At 31.7% G+C, this 21905-nt stretch overlaps 1 protein-coding gene across 2 annotated transcripts in view; it reads left to right on the forward strand.

The window, feature by feature from the left end:
- jbug (filamin-type immunoglobulin domains fbug) overlaps positions 1-21426 on the forward strand; it is a 92759-nt gene extending 71333 nt beyond the window's left edge. For both annotated transcript variants that reach the window (XM_074127728.1, XM_074127729.1), the window contains exons 20-51: positions 2042-2197; positions 3844-4065; positions 4153-4320; positions 4417-4563; positions 5475-5693; positions 5780-5953; positions 6036-6179; positions 9362-9473; positions 10726-10835; positions 10918-11085; positions 11348-11475; positions 11555-11642; positions 12470-12607; positions 12680-12853; positions 13028-13249; positions 13341-13453; positions 13743-13941; positions 14024-14182; positions 14267-14488; positions 14601-14777; positions 14861-15091; positions 15532-15675; positions 15765-15941; positions 16176-16457; positions 16536-16667; positions 17235-17519; positions 18401-18539; positions 18762-18904; positions 19713-19847; positions 20252-20434; positions 20547-20728; positions 20830-21426. In XM_074127728.1, the coding sequence (XP_073983829.1) occupies positions 2042-2197; positions 3844-4065; positions 4153-4320; positions 4417-4563; positions 5475-5693; positions 5780-5953; positions 6036-6179; positions 9362-9473; positions 10726-10835; positions 10918-11085; positions 11348-11475; positions 11555-11642; positions 12470-12607; positions 12680-12853; positions 13028-13249; positions 13341-13453; positions 13743-13941; positions 14024-14182; positions 14267-14488; positions 14601-14777; positions 14861-15091; positions 15532-15675; positions 15765-15941; positions 16176-16457; positions 16536-16667; positions 17235-17519; positions 18401-18539; positions 18762-18904; positions 19713-19847; positions 20252-20434; positions 20547-20728; positions 20830-20904 (5348 nt within the window). In that variant the 3' untranslated portion in view covers positions 20905-21426. The remainder of the gene's footprint in view (positions 1-2041; positions 2198-3843; positions 4066-4152; positions 4321-4416; positions 4564-5474; positions 5694-5779; positions 5954-6035; positions 6180-9361; positions 9474-10725; positions 10836-10917; positions 11086-11347; positions 11476-11554; positions 11643-12469; positions 12608-12679; positions 12854-13027; positions 13250-13340; positions 13454-13742; positions 13942-14023; positions 14183-14266; positions 14489-14600; positions 14778-14860; positions 15092-15531; positions 15676-15764; positions 15942-16175; positions 16458-16535; positions 16668-17234; positions 17520-18400; positions 18540-18761; positions 18905-19712; positions 19848-20251; positions 20435-20546; positions 20729-20829) is intronic.
- Positions 21427-21905: the final 479 nt, after the last annotated feature.

Raw genomic sequence — 21905 nt, forward strand, 5'->3', positions numbered from 1 at the left:
TAACTATTCCTCTCCATTGAGCTAGCAATTTAAATGAAATATTTTTTACCAAAATTGAGAAAAAAAAAATAATAATAAGTGAATTCCAAATCGTATATTTCATTTCATAACATTCAACTTTGACCCCTTCACTCATGAGCATTAATTAATGGCAGCACGAAAATAAATGGTGAAAGGAATGTTTTGCAGAAAATAGTACAAACTTCTATTAGACAGTTCAAAGCCCCTAGTTATGTAAAAAAAATAAAATAAAAGGAATAAATAAAGAAATATCTGAAGAAATACAACTGTACTCATATTTTTAAATCAAATAGTAATTTTCTTTCAAATTATCAATTCAATTATTTTTTTACAAAATATTATTTCGATTTCAACATTCGCTTTTAACATGTTACAGTTACTTAAGAGTAATTTTTTAAAATCAGATATTTTTTATCCAATTTTTTTTTTAACAATATTTCTTTGCTTGCCTTTTTTTTTTACTATAAATTTGAGTTCATGATTCTTTCTACGATGAACCAGATAAGCTAAGGGCTGATAAAAATCATGAAAAATAATTACTTTTTAGGATTTGTTTTCTTTTTTCAATGAACACAAACTTTCAAATATTTGTATCTAATGAAACATTAAGATGTTTAATACTGTGTTTCTCTTTGTAAAACTAAACTCAAAACAGAAATAGTTTTAATTAATTAAAGATATCTTCTTTTTCAAAAGGAGCAACAATGTTTCTTAAACCAGAAATGCTAAAATATAATCAACTATTATTTGATTAATCAAACTTAAGGACATGTGATTAAAAATCTGCTGTCTTACTTTCTTCTTACCGATCTAATTATTACTGTCTGGCTAAATTATTCCCAAAAATTGATTCTTTTTTACTAATTTATTGTTTCTAACCTCTATCAGTGAGTACAAAAATTGTCTGAACAGTTTTAATTCAGATTACAAAAGATTCTGAATTTGTTTCTCCTGCTTCTTTTTGTTTCTACTCTTTATCATCTTATTTTTTTTCTAACTTCAGTGTTGTGTTAATCGTATTCCTGTTCGACCGTATATATTATCTGGTCTATTGATTCTGATTGGCCGTTTATAATCATATACAGGCGAGTGCTATGAAAGAAAGTGCTGCAATATTTGGAGTCACAACGATGCAGTATTCTCTCCTTCAATTAAAATTCTATTCTTACATTATTTACTGCCCCTTACTGAAAGAAACGTAAAGTGTGTTCTGGAAGGAGGAAGCTAAAAGCAGTACTGATTAGAACCAAACTCAGGTTCACCAAGCCACTTTTCTGGGCTGATTCTCCCCACTCTAAATTGCCATTTTCCTTCAGTTTCACGAAAAAATGTATAATTTTTTGTTTCTTTTAGACTGGCTAAGCATTTTGGAATTCATTCAGTGACCTAGGTCTAAGGCTGAGTCTACATAAAATATTTTTCGAAAAAATACAATTTGTTTTTATTAGACTTAATATTTACCTGTACTTTTGCCTTCTAATGCAGATTCATTAAAAAAAATGATCATTTTGAATTAAATGTTTTACGAATAAACGAACCTTGTATTTTCAAGAATTATAACAAAGAATGACGCTTATTGCAGCTGCTTGCACTTACAGTTTTCCACTCTAGTTGTGATTTCTGCTTGATAGTCCTCAGAATCCGGACTTAGAGCAGGGGTAAAGACTAATGACATCGACATTTAGATCGGATAAACATTATGTAAGATCTTTTATCATTCTAGTTCCTGCCAAGCGTTTAACTCAGTTCTTTCAGCACTTCAGTACGCATTAATAAGCTACTGAATTGATGTGTACCTTTATGGAAGTGTCACTTCGTCATTTGCTATTTTTACTTTTGCGCAAATTGTTTCAGTATTCAGAAAATCAAAAAGAGATTTAGTACATATTCTTTTGGTTTCTCTATTGGGTAACAACTGTTGAACTAAAAAAAACTTGACTACTCTATTATGTTTTGTTATCATGATTACTTATTTTTGTGCACTTTTAATGATTTGTACAATTTTATTTATTTTTTACAGGAAGTCCTTGGACGGTGTTAGTGATGAGCGGGGGACCAGGGCCTAAAATGGCCGCTCTTGGAGAGGCTGTAAGGCTGGTCCCTGTCGACTTGACTACGACTTTTAAAATTTCAGCTGTTGGGTTCAGTGCGGAAGATGTTAATGCAAACGTTATTAGTAAGTTATTAATTATTATGCTTATAAGGATTCTTGAACACTCAGAATCAGAATAATGTCAGATAAATAAACAAGGAATTGCTTTAACGGTAGGGCAATCGACTTAGAAGCAAAGATCTTGGTTTAAGTGCAGCTGGCCATCATTAAGTAACTTTATTGGTCTTGTTTATAACAACAGAATGTGGTCAGGCTCTTGCTGTGCTGTAAGAAGTCTTTGGGGCGAAGACTTCAGTTATTACCGAGCTTAATTAAGAAGAAAAGTTAAGCTCTTTAACTGATGGAGAAATTAATGGAAAACTCAAACTAAATATATTTATTTAAAATAGTTCCCATCACTTTGAAATCGCCAAACATATACGATTGCTCGGTAGTGACAAGTATTTTTCGAATTCTTTTTGTTTTTATTATAAAGAAATGGCCCTTGCAGCAATTGATAGACGGATAAAATTTTGAGGTTTACGAGGATTCTAAGTATGGCCATAATTGTCCTGAAATTAGATACACAACAGTAGCTTGATGCTAGTGCGACCTGTTGACCTACGCTTAAACTAATCGATTAGCGAGATTTGAAGTAACTTTAATTATTTAAGATTTTTTCTATTAATTCTATGGGAACACATTTTGTATTACGTTTTTTCGGTTCTTCACAGGGACGCGATAGTTTGTTAATTGCCGTGTCTCAGTTTATGTTTTATTTCGCTGCATTGTTGATTTGAAAATGGCATTCATTTTTTATTTAAAATTAAACATTCTTTCAGCAGTAATCAAGTCAATTAACACAATCGGGAAATAACACCGAATATTTTAGCAAGATAATCCCTTTTTTGTGAGATACAGATTTTTATTTACACCTCCAAATTTACTTCCTACATATTTACATAAACGTGACAAATGAGTGACTAATTGACTGAAGGATAATGTTTTTTTCTATCATACTGAGAATTCCATTTATATGTAGATTAAAAACACCGGCACTATATTGTTCTTGAAGAGAACGTGACTATTGACGAAAACAAGCTTCTAATCGCAAAGTCTTAGATAAAGTATACAAATAAAGAAATAAGCTTGGCCGAAATCACAAAAGAAGTTTTAAAATGATTATTGATTTTGAAGAAAGAGAATTTATCATTAAACAAATTTTGTACCACTTGTAACAAAAAATCAATTGATCAACTATGTGCTATATCTCATAAAAAAATTGAAAAACGATAAAGTTAATCAATATTATCAGGTTCGCCCGGATACAACTAGCATAAGACATCAAACTAAAAAGGGAAATCATCTCAGAAAAAAGTCCAACGAGTTTGCACTGCAAATGTATTCGAATAATTAAATAAAATTAAAAGATACGTGACTTCATAAGTCGTAATTCTATTAAAGTAGTAGTGTGGAAGATGAAGTTTCTTTAAAATATTGTTTAAATGAAATTTCAGAGTAAAAAGCATTACAAGATCTACCGAGGTTTCCTATTATTTCATATAATTGAAATAGGGTATTAAAATTGCAATAAATTTTGGAAGTTTTTTCACTTACCTTCACTTCTAAATGGTTAATAGGTTGTGAATGTCCATCCGTTTTTATAAAGTGTTTCAATTTAGACATAATTTTTAGTAGTAAAATATTATTATTATTTTTGTTTCTTTTAGGTCCATCTAAACGTATTCTTCAATCATCTGTAATCGGCGAAGGAAATGGGTTGTTTAGAGTTGAATTTGTACCAACCGAAGTTGGTAGTCATGTAGTGGAAGTAAGTGTTGGTGGGGAAAAACTGCCTGGAGGACCTTTGGTGGCCAAAGTTTATAATTCTTCACTAATTAGAGTAACCGACGTTGCTAGTGGTGTAGTTGGACAACCTTGTCAATTTAGAGGTTTGCTATAATTATTTAAAATTACTAGAATTGTAAATAAAGTAGCAGATATTTTATCACAGTTTTTTGTTTTTGTTTTGTTTACAGTGGATGCTTCACAAGCTGGTGAAGGACAATTAGAAATTTCAATTAATGAAGGAGAAGTTCCTAACCATGTGACGGTTGTCGGTGGAGGAAGATGTCTTGTTAATTTTACACCCGAACAGAATAAACCTCATCTTATTGATATAAAGTTTAATGGGGAAACTGTACCAGGTAAATACTGGATTAAATATTGGTTTAGAAACAATAAATTTGTTTCAAACTGTTTGTATCTGTAGTAATTAATAATCCATCTTTATTAAAAAACAGGTTGCCCATTTGTATGTTCCGTGGCTGATACTAGCAAAGTGTCGGTTAATTTAAGTAGCCTAGAATTGATACCAATCAATCAACCAGCTAAGTTCCACATGACTGTGGATAGTTCTGGTTCAGCAGAGCTGGCCGTTTCGGTCACTGGTAAGTAACTATTAAGAATTCACTTTAAAGTTACCAAGAAAATTCTTGCGCACCATGGTTTTGTACAAGTTTTTGGCCTGTTGTAACTGTATATGTAATTATTATAATTTCTCCTAAAAAGTGAGTTTTTAAGACATATATGAATTCTATTCTTGAGAAATTCTGTCGCTATATCTCTAGCCAAATGCCATAAGTTGATACTGATTTTAGAATCAATTCAGGGATCAAAAAAAAGTTCCAGTTCATATTTGTCAAGCGGAAATCCCCCTTGGTATTACTATTTTTGTTTTGGCACTCTACTCAGAAATATGTTTTAACAAGTCCAACGTGTTAATTGTGTTAGCGTTAACTACCCATCTGTTAGTGCTATCTGAGAATGTAGTGTGGGCCCAACACTTACATCAATGGAAATTAATTTTTTTTTTTTTGTAGCAATTGTAAGTTTAAAAAACTTTTTAATTTGGAACTTAAAAAGTTCTTCGGTTAACGAGTTTTGAACCAATCAATAATTTAATAATAATTTAATCAATTTGTAGCTAATGATCTCGGGTACCGTGGATTTTAAAGTAGTTCATTTAAAGGAGTTCCTTTATTTTTCATTATTACCATTTTGGAGCAAATTTTATTTGTAATTAATATTTTAAAGTAAACATCAGAATTGGACTAATTATAGATGAGTTTTGTATCACTTTCACTCTGCATTCCTACTAATTATGAGAGCGTGCACATTTAATGAATACTGTAATGAAGTACACATTTTTCAAGGTCATTGTTGTGTTGCGCAATTGACACATCATATCTTTTTTCACATCATTTCCAGAATCTATCTATCTAATTCTATTCACAACTGATTGTTTTTTTTTTTTAAAATGTAAAACTAAGTATAGTAATTTAGGGAATATTGATTTCAGGTCCACATCATGAATTACCTGTTCAAGTTACTGGAAATGTAATGTCCGGATTTACTGGTGAATTCACACCTAGATCAGTAGGTCCTCATTCAATATCAGTTCTGTATAACGGCCAACCTGTACAGGGCACACCATTTACAGCTAAAGCATACGATGCATCCAAAGTGTATGTTGGTCCATTACCTCAGGGACATGTAGGCAGTCCATTACAATTTACTGGTAAGTACAGCCACATAAATAAAATCTATTTCTAGTTTTTGTACTAAATCTTAGTCTTTAAAAATATATTTTTTTTTTTTGAATAGTTGATGCATCGCAGGCAGGCGAAGGTAATTTAGAGATTACAATCAGTGCACGCGGAGTTAATATCCCAACTCAAGTACAACCACAAGGCAATGCCAGGTTTTTAGTCAGTTTTGTACCGTTAGAACCCACACAGCATATCATAAGCATTCATTTCAATCAAGAAGCTGTTCCAGGTATGAACTTTATTTTCTTGAATTGAAAAAGAAATTAAGAAAAACAGCAATATAAGTCCTTTTCTTCTTCTGTGATTTGTAGGATCCCCTTTCACTGCAATCGTAGCTGGGGACTTCCCAATAGTTGGTGGCAGTTCTCTGTCCACCGCTCAGCTAGGTGTAGATTCGCACTTTACAATGAGTAACGTCTCAACATCACTCGACGATATTGAAGTCACAGTTGAGGGTAAGAAGTTTTTAAATTTTGATACAACCTTCAGGTATACAAATAAATTTATTATATAATTATTAGGTGAAAATATATTTTTTTGTGAGTAATAATTAAATCTCTTCACATTGATAAAAGTCTTAAGTTAATTTAGAAAATTAGTTGACAGTATTGACCACTTTCTGCATCTGTTCAGGCACATCGTCCCAAGTTTCTCAGTTCACCTTTTACCTAAAAAGAGACAGAGTGCTTTTTCTTCTTTCTCATTACCAAAAGAATCTGCAGCCAATTTCTGAACGTATAATAATATTAATATTATTACAACTTTAATAAAACTGTCATTTAAAATAATACACTGCAAAAATATGAGACGGGATTCGTTAAGTGGTTGAGAAGTGGACTCCCACTAGGAGATCCTAGGTTTGAGTCCAGTTTGTCTGCCAATAGTTTTTCTTTTCCTAAAAACCTCTCACAGCTCACGGTAGGCGATGGGCAGTGTACCTTATCGAGAAAACAGCGTCCGAAGGTTAACAGTGCTCTGAAAAACTGGACACAATGGCCTAAGATATTAATAATATTTCTTGAATGCAATTAATTTTTTTTGAGACTATCAACATTTCGCTGAAAATAATTAGTTCTTTGCAAATCTTTTCTTTATTTATTACAGAATATTGTCTTTGGCAATATTTCTCTCCTGCCATCTTTCGTGTGTCCTCATCCGTTATCTTAAGTAAAATTTAAAGATCTTAAATGTTTAGTCCTGATAAGAAAAAATCTAATTTCAAGCTTTGAATTTTTTATCAAAATTATCTATTGTAAAATTGTATTTGTAAACTATGTTTTCAAATTAAAGCGAGACGTGGAAATTTCTGCTCGAAGTTAGAAGTCAATTAAATCAATTTGATTTATATCCCAAGCATTCACATGTTAATTTAAAAAAAAAAAAATCACTATTTCATGATGAAATTTGAAATCAATCGTATAGAACAATCCCATTAAGTTTGACTTAAGTTTTATGTAAGTATTAAGAAACAGCACTCAATTTTACCCTTCCGACAAGAATATACCTCTGTTTAGAAATGTTTTCCCGTTATAAATGTTCACTCAGATTCTTAAGCTATAAGAAGTTCCAAAAAAATTATTGCATGATATTAGTTAATTCACTTAAAAAACTGTTGGATGAAATTGTCGCATCACTTCTTTGTGGTTTTTTTTTTTTTTTTAAATAATGAGAGTAAAATGAATGAGTGGAATATGCGATCAGTAATGTCTCCTTTGGATTAGTGGACAATGAAATGTATTCTCAGCCCTTCGCCTTGAGTAATTTGTGGCAAGCAGCCTTAGCAAAAGTGAAAATAAATCTAGAGTTCCGTTGATGAATTAGTAATTCATTAATGCAAAATAATTTTTTCTAGGGCGTTATCATTTATTAACATTATGTAAGCGGGTCATCTCTTCTTTTTTCTGGAAATTGCCTAAACACTTCTTGGGAGTTCTCGGCTATTAATGAGTTTGTCATATCTCTGAATTAAAAAAAAAAAGTAAATTAAATTAAGTTTTCATATGGAGAAAAATTTACCAAAAAAACGTTCGTTCTTTTCTCACCAATCATGATTACCAGCGATATTGAATGAAAGATCTTCTCATACACTGTTGTTCGCCATCAATATGAAGTCCAATTAAGGTGTTCTTGCAAAAACTGGTCATTTTTAAACTATGTTATTCCAGGTACTTTTATTAGCTTCGTTCTGTTTGCCCTAAAGAGGAAGGTTCAAATTATTATGGACAGGTTAAAAATAAACTCTGAAGCAATCGGTGATAATCAGATCAGTTCTAACAGAAGGTCACATTGTTGAGTTTTCTCAGTGGCATCAAGTCAATTCGAAATAATTCAGTTCATGAAAAAATGGTTTTATTAGTTTTTCTTTTTTTAAAAAAAAGAAATGATGCAACAATTTTGATTAAGCGTAGTAGATTATCCTAATTCCTTACATGTTTTATGTTTATTGTCTCTGTTACTTTTTTTTCTTTTTTCTGTTTATACCTTTTTTTTTTTATTGCACTTCATCTTAATTTTCTATGTAAACCACTATTTCAGGTGGGGACCACAGACGAATCCGCCATTATTGATACCCTTCTGCACACACTTATTTCAAGCACACAATTCTTTATCTATAGTAAATTTAACCAAGGTGGTGGCACGGGTAACTATTAATGAGAAAATATGGCTTAATTAATACATACATGTACAATTTTGCTTTCTAATATTTGTAAGAAATCCCTTAACAAAAATTCCAGTCCTACATCAAGCTTATCATTGCTGCAGGGCTTTCAATTCATTTATTAAATGATTGGTTTTTTTTTATTAATGATTATTTATCCATCAATTCTGTAGTAGGAAATAATTGTCCTTTAACTTGGTTATTCAGTTTTTAATAAATTGGCAATTATTAGGGGGAAAACATTCAAAAATTTATAAATTCAAAATGAATTTATTAAAGCTAGACGAACGTTTCGTTTTTAAATTCCAATTTATTCAAACAGTTAATTAATTTAAAAAAATCTGCATAACTGTAACTTTCTGTAATGAGGGAAAGAAACAAAATTTAATTAGTGCCATTAAGAGAGATAAGTTACCTTTTTTGCATTAATGTTATGTGCACTAAAACTTGTACTTAGGGAAATAACTTTTTAATTATTATTGAACCTAAAACACGGCGTTTATTATTAATTATTTTATTCATTGAACGAATGAAAGTAATCAGGTTAACCGTGAAATATTCCGAGACGAATATCAGCAGTATATTCATTAATATTCAAGTCAAGAAATGTCCGGTCCTTATTTGTGAAGCTTTAACGTCACTGTATATAGAAAAATCATTTTAGAAATAATTCGGCCTTTTTAACATCATCTTACTTCTCTTCTAACATTTCCTTATTTTCTTGCTAACTGGCCTCAATTTAACATCTGTATATAAAAACTTATCACGAAACATCTTTATACCACTGCATTATTAGGTTAATTAAATCATACATATTTAACTTTTTAATAACTTGTTTATATTATATTTTTTGTTTAATTATGTACCGAATATATAAATTTTTATAAAGCTATGGTATTGCGGGCTATTAACATTTGAATATCCCATTTAAACTATCCCTAACAATATATATATAAAGAAAGAAACGGACGGATTTAGGACCAAGTGGACAATCAGTTCCGGCGCAGGTGAAGGACACTGGCAATCAGACGGCAAAGGTGGAATTTTGCCCAAAGGTTGTGGGCGAACATAAAATTGCCGTCAGTTACAGGTGATTTTTTGTTCTTATGTACTTTATTTTTCTTTTTATTTATTTCCTTTCTGCGATTGACTGCTCTGGTCCTTAGCGTGTATTGTTCTATTATTTTAATTAATAATAATTGAAATTATTTAGTATGTATCAAAAATAGCATATTTTCTTTAATATTCTTCTAATCAGACAGAATACGAGCAGAATGTTACTTAACATATTGCGTTAACATTAACGCAAGTTGAATAGATCTATCATTAACTTTTACGGGTGACAAAGTACGACCTTACGCTTTCGTTCTGATGTAATAACATCAGGGACCCAAACCTGTCAGTCAGAAGATGAATATCTGTTTCCGTCTTCTTCTCACAATTTCTTTAAAAGAAGTTTGGACAGAGCCTTCATTTATATAGATATCTCCGTAGACAATATAGCTAGTTAAGGATGGTGACAAGAGAGGTTTCCCATATCCATACTGTAAAGCAGACTATGAGGAGCTAGAAGACCGGGAAGCTCCCGCTTGAGGTGCATGTTCGATGTGGAAGAAGATCTGATAAGAATGGATGCGAGGAGATGGTGGATGAGCAAGAGCATGAGATATGAATGAATGACGACTAATCGTTAATACGTACGAGAACCAGATCCTTTCAGGACCGCAGCGCCAAATGGAAGAAAGATAGTTCTAGAATATTTAAAAAAAAAAATGATTTGACCTTGCAACCTTTAAAGTGCCTTAGATCACCTCAAATAGTCTTCACATTCCACTCAGCCGTGCTTCCCGGCCCAAATCTTCATAGTTTTGCTTTAGATCAGTGAATATAAATGAATTCATTGATATTATTGAAAACTATTTAAGAAACTGCAGTCCATCGATCTTTCTAAGATAGTCCTTCTCTACATTCTAATTGGTATTCTCGTAATTCTTTGCTGAATCATGTTCGCAGGCGTTGAATCAACCAAACGGCTTGTACCTTTAAGTTGAATCCAGGAAATAAATCCCGCGGTAGCTGTCGCAATTTCTGTACGATAAGAACTTACCTTTAGATATTCAATCATATGAATGTTCCAGATTATGTTTTTTAGCTCCTAAAACAGATCTTATTCCCTATACTTCTATAATTCAGTTGGAGCACCATCCGCACTTTCATCTTCATTGTTTTTTAAGATGACTACTGCTTCCACATCTCTTCAGTTTTATAGAATACAATTATGTATTTTAATTTATTTCTAGAATAAATTAATTTCTGTTTGCCTTATTTCTGTAAAATTTCAGACAAGTTCAAGTGGCAGGCTCTCCATTTTCATGTAAGGTCTATGATGTACATGCCATTAAAGTTAAACCCGTTGTAACGGGTACTGTTGGGCAACCTGTAACCTTTCTTGGTAAATCGAAGTATACAAATAATTTTTGTAAACATTTTATTTCTAATTATTCATTATTAATACCTAAATTGTTAATCCACAGTTGAAACTAGCCAGGCTGGTCCAGGAAACCTTGAAGTGACAGTTAATGGAGGAAGAGTTGGAACCACCGCTCATACCCAAGGACCACATACCTATGCTATATCTTTCACACCTAGACAAGCTATAATACATACAGTGGATTTAAAATTCAATGGCATCAATGTTCCTGGTTAGTTAGTATATCTTGATACTTTTGCATCGTCACTAGTGGAATAGAAACGTAAAAAAATAAAATAAAATAAAAATAATATAATGAATGTGCTTTGTGAGGTAGTAGAGCGATATCTTCCTTAGGAGAATTTAAAAGAATCCTCTCCCATTCTGTCAATCTCATTGAGTGAATTTTTGAGTGCATACGTGGTAAAGGGGTGGGTATGATTGTGTGAAAATCGATTATGAAATAAATTATTTAAGAGATTCTTCGCCTGTAGGTAGCCCATTTTCGTGCAACATTAGCGATGTTGGTCGAGTAATACCACCTACGGAAGACAAAATAAGTGTTGGTAAAGTCGCTACTTTTAAAGTGGATTGTGGAAATTTAGGACCTCCTCAAGTGCAAGTAATTAAAATGTTTATCTTACATTGGACAAATTTTATTTGAAAAAAGTTGATACTGAAGCAAGATTTATTTTAAATAGGTAATATCTTCAATGAGAAATCAATTACCGGTAAACGTCGCACAGCATGGAAAACATTATATAGCCTCTTTTACACCAAAACATGTTGGTAAGTTGGTCAATAATCAATTATAATTTTCATTTTATGTTCGTTTGATATCTCAAAATTTACTCCTTTTTAATTTGGCTTCTCTCAGCTGTTAGTATTGACGTTTCGATCGTGTGCCAAATATTATAAAATGATTTTAGCTTAATCAGTTTTTATTATCTTTCAGTGCTGTATAAATTGTTCACTTTGTTGACGACAGAAACTTCTAATGGTCATATCAACTCAGAATAAGTCATTCTGTTGCTATTTAGATAGAAAAAAACTACTCAATAATATAAAGATTTTTTCGTTTAGCGTAATTTTCAAAAATTTAAGACATTAATTGCTCTCAGCTCATGACTAAAGCCTTTTATCGGCTATGTCTAAAGAGTCTTTTCGAGTTCAATTTCTTACATCTCTACGGCTACCTTTGTTTCTTTCATCAGGAGCTTCTTTAGGAGATTTGTTATCGAAAGATTTGCAAATACATATTCCCTCACTCATAAAGAAACGTCTGAAGAAGAGCGCGAATGTTTTCCCAAACGGAGAGGTATAATAAAAAAATTTGTTTCCTAATTGACTCTCTGATCATTGATTTGTAAAATCTATTCATCACATAATTTTTTCCCACTTATCTTATCGCTGGGGCAAGAGAGTGTTGTTAGTGGTATCCGAACATCAGAGTTTCTTCAGAGTCGAACTTAAAAGAAAATTTACCCCTAGGCAACCATTACAACTTGTTATTTGTTTATACAAAGCCGAAATAGGAGAACACTTTTAAGTTTGAGACTTGAAGTTACCAAATATTGGGTAACAATGAAATCAATTTGGAATAATAATCATTGCAGGTGACCACAGTATTGAAACCAAATTAAATGGAAGTCATGTTGAAGGAAGTCCTTTCTTATTGAAAGCTTATGATGCAACCAAAGTAAAAGTAACTGACATAAATTCTGGACCTGTCGGAAAACCTGTTTATTTCAGCAGTCAGTAACAATAATGAATTTCTTCTTAAATAATATTTGTTTTGAATTAAATTAATTTGGAAAATTTTGTAGTAAATGCAAGCGAAGCTGGAGCCGGTAATTTAGAAATAATAGTAGCTGTAAATGGATGTAATGTACCAAATTATGTGCAGAGTGAAGGAAATGCTAAATTTAGAGTAAATTTCAAGCCAAAGGAAGCAGCTCCACACAGTCTTAGTGTCAGATTTAATGGAGAACCCATACCAGGTACATTTCTTTGTTTTTTAAACTTTGTTACATTGTAAGGAGTTTGCACATTTAGTGAATATAAGAATTCTGCTAAGTTTTGTAATGGAAGCCTGGTTGTATAAGGCCTAAGGTAGTAAAATGAGGGTTCGCGGATAAATATAAGTGATCTTCAATTAAAATCACTAATTGCAGGTTCACCTTTTACCTGTGATGTACATGAGAGAGGTGAAATAGTCGTCAGTGGTGCTGGTGTTAAGTTGTGTTGTGCCGGAGCTCCTACTACTTTACAAGTAGCAACACTAGAACAATGTGAAGTGAGAGTGACATCTTCTGCAGGCCATAGATTACCAGTTAAAGTTGACCGTGATTTGGAAAGAGCGGTTACGGTTGCTACTTATACACCCGTGGAAGTTGGTAAGATTAATTGTACCTTGTAGTATTCATTTTATAAAATATTCATTGCAAATACAATTTCAACAAATGCAATACTCAATTGGTGCTATAGGAAGGCATGTAGTGGCAGTGGAAGTAGATGGTCATCCGGTAAAAGGAAGTCCATTTTACTGTAACGTATATAATGTGAACAACATCAAAGTAACGGGACTTGGACCAGCAAAGGTATGCATTTAATTGAAAACATAATCATCCAAGCATTTATATATATTTTTTTTATTTAAACATAAAAATATTAAAGAATTATGAAAGCATGAAGAAATATGAGGGAGAGAAAGGAAACGCCCCCACTCATTTCAGCTTAAAACTATGTGTATTTCCTCTTTGATTTTCTACTTGAGTATTTTCAAGTATTAGTCTAAAAAAGGTCTAGATTTTTTGCCGATTTGTTTAATGTGTGGTTTCCTTTTTCTAATAGAAGTGTCCACCATAATGAAATACCTTTATCTGATAGGTAGGAAAAGCTGTAACTTTTTCTGTTGACGCTACTGAAGCTGGAGAAGGTACATTAGAATTGGTTATATCCACCCAAAGTACAACTGTGAAAGCGGAAGTGAATGCAATGTCACGAGGGCTTTATGATGTTACTTTTGTGCCTCACCTCTTACAGCCACATTTTGTCAATATAACATTTAACGACCAGGATGTTCCAGGTTAAAAGAATGTCCAAATATTTGTCTTAAATCGATTTTGTTAAGGAGAAATTTAAATATATATCTATTTGTATTCCAACAGGAAGTCCTTTGAGATGTGAAGTTGTGGATGGTTCTTCGCATAAGACAACCGCAACTGCACGAGGAGAGGGATTAAATTCAGTAGTTTTAGGTACAGTTGCCTATTTTGAAGTCAATCCTCATACAAGTGAACCCACAGTTATTGACGCTATTGTAACAGGTTTGTTGATGTTCTCTTTTTTTTTTTATAACTTAGTTATTAACTTTTTCTGTTTCTGTAATTGCAAATTTTCATTTTTTGTAGGCCCCAACAGTAAACAGATAGCATGTAAAATAGACAAATTAGAATCTGGTTTGTACAGAGGTCATTATAAACCTAATGAGGTTGGAACACATTCTGTGGTAATTACTCAAAAATCTCATCCAATTACAAAACAGCCTTTTCAAGTGCAAGTATTTAATCCTGCGGCAGTAAGAATTCTTGATATTTCGGAAGCTATTTGTGGTACAACGTCCACATTCAAAGGTATAAGGCAGTTAAATTATAAATTAAAGTAAATTTGTCAGTTTAGTGATTGATTCAAAGAAAGTCATTCAAATAATAATTTTTCAATTCATTTTAAAATTTAAAATTCTAGTGGACACGCAAGGAGCTGGATCTGGGGCACTTTCTGTATCTATTCGTGCAGCTGGAAACGAAGTTAAACATACTTTGAGAGAACTGAATGGCTCAAATCTTTACCAAGTGGTATACAATCCAGAACTTAGTGTGCCCCATAAAATTCATGTAAAGTACAACGGAATTTATGTTTCAGGTAGTTATTAGCAAAATATTTTCTTTTTTTATTCTTTGCTAGAAAGAAGCATTTAATTATGGTAAGAAAACGATTCCCTACAGGATGTCCAATAGAAGTACCAGTGCAAGAACGTGGAGGGTTATGTGCAACTGGTCTTGGTCTTTATCAATCCTCAGTTAGCAAACCAACTTCCTTTGTGATTGAAACAACTGGACAGCCAGCCGATTCATTTGATGTAATAATCAGTGGTCCAGGTTCCACAGCCGTTCCAGTCAGATGCTATCAGCAAAAGGATGGCAATTTACTAGCCGAATTTATTCCAAATATCATAGGTATGCACATTTATTTAGTTTTATAAATGTAAGCTATTAATTAATAATTCCTTGGTTTATACCAAGTTGAATTGTTCTACATTAAGGGCATCTATAGATAATTAAACTTACATTATTGAAAAAAGATTCAATTAATGCAAATACAACAATACTTTATTTAGGGTACGATTTTCTTTTTTGTATAATATACTTTTATATTTATTTATTTACAACCTGTACAAATATATATAATGAGTAAATAGGAGGTAAATATGATGAACTGGTGCGGTAATATAATAAATATTATTTACTGATTTTCCAAAATCATTTTTATAGAAATAATTTTTGTATTTAAACGTTACGCTGAGTGATGTAGCCAAACTCTTGATATTCAATAACTTAAAAATGTAAATAGTTCCAAATTTGTTTTTCGCAAATATTAATCAAATCTTTTTTTTTAGGGGCTTACAAAATTGATGTACTGCATAATTCTCGAGATGTTAGAGGTTCTCCTTATTATTGCCAAGTATTTGATGCCAACAAAGTAAAAGTTGATAATAACACATCAAACACAGTTCCTGTAAATGATAACATATCTTTCAAATGTAATTCTATTTTGGATAATTCATGTCAATTTGTTAAAAAACTTCTTTCCTTAGAAATTATTCATTTTTAATTTAAATTTTATTTTTAGTGTTAAGAAAAGATGCTGGGTTTGCTGAATTAGATGTTACAGTACGAAGTCCTCTAGGTCAAGATCTACCATTAATTGTTAAGAGTCTCACTCAAGATTCTGATTTAATAGAATTGTGTCCATCATTGCCTGGAAAATATTCATTCAACATTACATATGGCGGACAACCTATACCAGGTGAGTGTTCCTTTTTACTGTTAATTATTAATTTGATATTTTAATAAGGCAATAGTCCTGTAGAGTTTCGCCGTAAAACTTCAGCGTGCCGAAACCTCTTACTCTTCTTTTGGTGAAGGAAACAAGACTGGAAGATCATTAACTTTTGTTTGATTTTTTTTTTTTAATTGAATACTGTTGTTTGAATTCATCTATTGAAAAAAATTCTTAATGAACTCATTTGTTCCTTTTCAGATTCTCCAGTTATTTTCACTGTAATTGAAGGTGGAACAGCTCGAGCGTGGGGTGCAGGACTTTCAAGGGCATTAATTGGTACGGCAGCCCATTTCACTGTGAGCTGTGTAGGAGTATGTCCACCATCCAGACCTCATGTTACAATATCTGGACCTGCCGGGTCACCACTTGTTGCGCCTGCTATTACTCACAAAAAACAGGATCAGTACGATGTGTCTTACACTCCTGCAACGGTGGGAATGTATGACATTTCTATATCAGCTAATGGAAAACAAATCTCAGGTAAATTTGAATTATTTTTTTTTTTAAAGGTTATTGTATGCGTCGTTGAATTAATCACGTTTAATCATTTTATCTCAGGATCACCATTTAGAGTATACGTAGTGTGCGTGGAACAGATTAAAGTTATAGGGGACACACTTCCAAGTCGAGTGTTAATGACTGTGCATGTGCCTTACAAAATATTACTGGATCTTTCAGATGCTGGCCCAGGTTTGTAATATTTTTATGTAGATGTATGAAAGATATTAAATATGGTTGTGATTATGTAGATAAAGAACATGACGTTGCCTAAAAATCGCAGGAAACTGAAACATTATATGCAGATTGGACCTTACCTGGGGACCTGACTGCAACCTTGCGATCAAAATCCCTCGACCTCAAAAATGTTGAATAGTATCACTTAACTGCACTTTTTTGTGTAATAAAACAAAATAATTCACATATAAATTAAGGATTACAATTTTTATATTAATATTTAATAATTTATTATGGTTTTGTGATAAGGAAAGTTACATCTTTCATTTTATTAAACAAAGTTGCAAAAAATAATAATTATTATTATTATGCCTCCCTGACTTTTGTCTTTTTTAATTTTGAATTTCTAAAACATTGTTTTAATTTAATCGAATTCTATTTTTCCGAAACGTTCATATTATACATCACTGTGAATAATTTAAGAGCATGTAGTAAGTCATATGATATTATGACAAAGATATCTGTAAGTTCCCCTTCCCGTAAACAAACTTGTTTTTAAATAACCTTGAACTTGAAATCTAGGTGAACTGACTGGGGAATGTAGCGGCCCTCAAGGAAGTACAGTGCCAGTCAGTGTTCAACAAGATACACCTGAAACAGCACAAGTAACCGTCACGCCAAGGGCACCAGGTCCTCATAATCTTTCACTTCATTACGCTGGATTCTCTTTACCATTCTCGCCTATAGTAGCACTAGCTGAGGCTGGAAACGGAGGTGTGAGATTAATTTTAACTGGTAAAGGATTAGCAACTGCTATTTGTAACCAGTTGGCAGAATTTAACATCGATGGATCGCAAGCTGGCCCAGGTATTTGGATAACTTTATTTATTCACCATTATGTTAGATTATTTTTCTAATTTTGAATTCATGTTTAATTATTACATTATAATATATTTTAATCAATTAGTATCTTCTCGCCGACTTTGTTTAATTCAATTTATTAATGATTACCGACAATTACTTTAATCTTAATCTTATTACTTGTGAATTCTTTGTTACTTACCGTTTATCGTCAGAATTGTTAATACGCAATCAGTAAGTTTTAACGAAATGAATCAGGAATGCAGGATTGAAATAAAATTTTTAAAAACTGCTCTCGCATAATGAAATATCTAGAGTTGCAATTCCAATATTAAGATAGTGTGTTGAATGTAATTTTAAGCATTACATTTACAATAAAATTTAAAAAGAGAGAAGAAATTCTCCTGAGCTGGAGATTTGGATAAACAATGAAATAATGAACAAAAATTAAAAACCTTATTGTATTAAGTTGCTCAGTATTCATATTGTACTTATCAATTGTAGGAACCATAGATCATTTCGGACATAGTGTATGTATGTATGTGTGTGTGTGTGTGTGTGTGTGTGTGTGTGTGTGTGTATTAATTACAAGCACTTTAGTGGTAATGTTCGGACATTTCTTCGTTCAAGTACCGAGGTATAAAAACCATTCTAGTGGTAGTTCCAGGGAACAGGAACAAAAATACGGTCCTGCCGTACAAATAATCCAAAAAGGCTGATGGAAAATTTAAACTTAATAAAATGAAACGCAAATTGATGACCCTTTGATTGCAATAAATTGAAAATGTCTTTTAGAAATAATGATAATAATGCATTCCATAGCACAGAACTGGTATTCAGTTAGATTTGAATACACTACAACTAATATTTAACAACTTTTGCATTAGGAATTCCGGAAGTATCTCTTAGTGGTATGAAAAATGAGATCAAGGTCTCACTTCAACATCTAGGCGATAATGTTTACAGAGCGACATACACACCCACCATACCCGGCGCTTACCTTCTCAATGTTATGTGGTCTGACAGGTAAATGATGTATTTAGTCAAATATTGTTTTATTTTTTAAAGAAAGAATTAAGAAATTCAAACGTTTTGTCTTAGAATCTAGTAGTAGATCAGTTCTTAATCCTGATTTAAACTGTATTTTATATCTGAAATTTATTACATGAATATTTATAATTAATGTTAATTATTATTGTAAAGAATGTAGAACATTTTATATAATTTTTTTTCCTTGTTTGCAATTAGACAGGTGAAAGGCTGTCCTCTAAAGGTCACTGTTACAGCTATGTGTGACGCGAGCAAAGTAGTTTGCTCTGGTGAAGGTCTTGGCGTTGGAACTGTAGGAAAACATATTCGAAGTTTTATAGATACAAGATCAGCTGGGCCAGGTAAATACTGTTTCCAGATAGAAATAATATTTAATCTTAAAAAAAAAAAAAAAAAAAAAAATGCTTCAAAATTTAATACTATTCTACATGTCATTCTACTGCTTTCTTTTTTCAATCTAGACATTAAATGAAGCTAAATATATAAAATAAGATGTTAAAAAGAAATTATTGGAAAGGATGTTTTCAAAGTTGCTTGCTTGCTCTCTCCTATTCCATGTAAAAGGAAATGTTGCAATCGGTCAAATTTTCAATATTAAGGTTTCTGCAGAAATACTTTTTAACGGGCTCTAAATTTAAAAATAATAATGTATGTATTTGTCAGAATTTCAAAACTAAAAATCTAGAGAGCTCAAAATTTGTATTCAGTTTCGATAATGTTGCCGCTTAGTATTTTAATACTTTAGCCAAAATCCGTCAATCTAAATTCAACGATTTTTACGCTTTTTCATTATTTCTAAACCATGGATTAAAAAAGTTTCTTTAATTATTATGATAGACCCGCTAAACGTATGTATAAACAACTAACACTTTTATTTAATAAATTTTTTCCAGGAAAAGTCATTTTCCAAAAGATTTTTGGGCACATTTGTTACAGGGGATCTTTTGTTAACGATTAAAAGTCAACGAACATATTTAATGTACCAAGTTAAAAAAAACAAATCGTGTTAGAGCTTTTGAAGGTGTTTTTTTTGAAGGGCTTTTGGGGAACTTTAAACAAGCTTCCCTTGTAAATACTTCTTTAGAACTATTTAATATTCAAATATTGATAACTATGTTTATATATTGCATTTCTTTTCTTTTGACTTAGGTGAATTGAGCGCACATTGTGTGGGGCCTCACAAAGTTGCTTATTGCGAGCTGTATGACCATGGAGATGGCACTTTCACACTCAATGTAAAACCTCAAGAAGCTGGAAGACATACTCTCACTGTTAAATATGGAGGTTATTTTCACAATTTTATTTGTTTTTTTTTGGCGGGGGGCAGGATGCAGGGACCTAGCTTTAAGCCATCTAATGCTCTACTGAACCTCAGTTTTAATGCTGACGTGACTCTATAAACATGAATGAATGTACAATAAGAGTGTTGATGATCTAGAGAGAAATCATTCTATGATTTTTGCATTCCCTTTCATACTAATACTCAACCCCACTTGTTTTCACAAAAAAAAAGGCTCCGGTGCTTCTGCAGAAAGTAATTTTTGAGGAAATTTCCGTTTGTTAATTGGATAATTATATTTTTACCAATCAACTATTGGCTATCATTGTTTTTTGACGTAATTTTTGCATGTTGGAATTTTATTTCGTTGATCAAAATAAAAAAGGTTTTTTGGTTTGTTTAATTATAGGGGTGGACGTACCTGGTTCACCATTTTTGCTACGAGTATGCGGCGCTGCAGACGCTAGCAAAGTTAGAGTTTTTGGACCAGGAATTCAGCATGGAGTGCTGGCAACATTTCAAAGTAGATTTATATGTGATACTCGTGGGGCAGGTGCAGGCCAGCTCAGTGTTAGAGTTAGAGGACCAAAAGGTTAAAAGTTTTTTTTTTTTTTCTTGGAGAATTGTAATACGTACAATGAAATGTTTTATAACAGTTTGAATAATTTAGAAAGAAAATATACCCGAATATGTTTATATTTTAGGTGCATTCCGTGTTGAAATGCAACGTGGTAGTCAAAAAGATCGCATGATTATGTGTAAATATGATCCAACCGAGCCCGGTGATTATAGGGTAGAAGTGAAGTGGGCTGGGGATCTTGTGCCAGGATCTCCTTTTACCGTAATGATTTTCGATACGCAAGAAGAGTTAAATAGATTCTTACAGGTAAAGTTTTAAGTGTGATTCAAGTGATCACAAGTTAATGATTTTTTTTTTTTTTTTAAACATAAGTACATTTATTAAATCAAATTAATGCATTTTTGCAGGGAAATCAGTCTCCAACATCAGAGCTATATGGGAGTGTGGCTTATTCAACTGGATATGCTCATATTACTCCTTAAGTTTACCAATGTATTTTTAAAGGATATTTATTCAATTGTTATCTACTGAATATATTATATATATATATATATAAATATTTAAAAACTATTTTCTTAATAAAATGTATTGTTAAAAAAAATGTATATAATTGTAAAGAAAAGGCTGATATATTTTATTGTATGTAGTCGAAGATGTTATACAAAATTCCAAAAATTTGAATTTCTTTCTTATATACTACAAAATAAATCAAAAGTTCTGTTTATAATAAAGTGAAAATATTTAGCTACAATTACATATTCCGTTATATTTTTATGTTATTAATTAAGGGACCTGACAGCAATATGTTTGCTTCATCTGATTTCTAATTAGATACTAAATTTAGGCTTATTATTAATAATATTAATAGTAACTTTGTTAAAATTGTTGGCATTTACACGTTACATTCTTACAGAATAGAATGCTTGTAAATTAACATTCCAATAAAATGTATTAAATTTTCTGTGACATTATTTAATTAAACAAATTTTTAATTTATGTATTAATTTTGAGTATTTTATGAATGCATTTTATCCGTATTCCACATTTGTGTAGAAGTATCTAATTTACCGTAATTAATTTTATGAAGAAATCTTACACACTTAGAATTATTAAACTGAGTGAGGTGATGGAAGTGACCTCTGTTCTCTATCGAAGTACGTTTTTATTTTTGGCCTCTTTACTACCTTCTTTAAGGAAGATATGCTTCTGAGGTTTGATGAAAAAATATTGATTGAAGTACCAGGTTAAGTAGCGGTACAAAAATTGGAATCACAGAAAAAGTTATTGCGTTATTTAGCTTTTATCCTAAAAAAAAAAAAAAAATTGTGTCTACTGCAGTTAGTTTTTTTAATGGAAATAATTTTGAAAATGGGACGTTAATACACTTTTTTTAGAGGGCGTCAGTCAACCTTGTTGAAATTGACAATTTTCTTTTTTTCATGGAAACATACTTAAGGTGAATATTAACAGTTAAAAATCATGG

This window comes from Rhodnius prolixus, unplaced genomic scaffold, assembly GCF_049639745.1.
Source record: "Rhodnius prolixus isolate KJV_2025 unplaced genomic scaffold, Rpr scaffold_9, whole genome shotgun sequence".
Lineage (NCBI taxonomy): Eukaryota > Metazoa > Arthropoda > Insecta > Hemiptera > Reduviidae > Rhodnius > Rhodnius prolixus.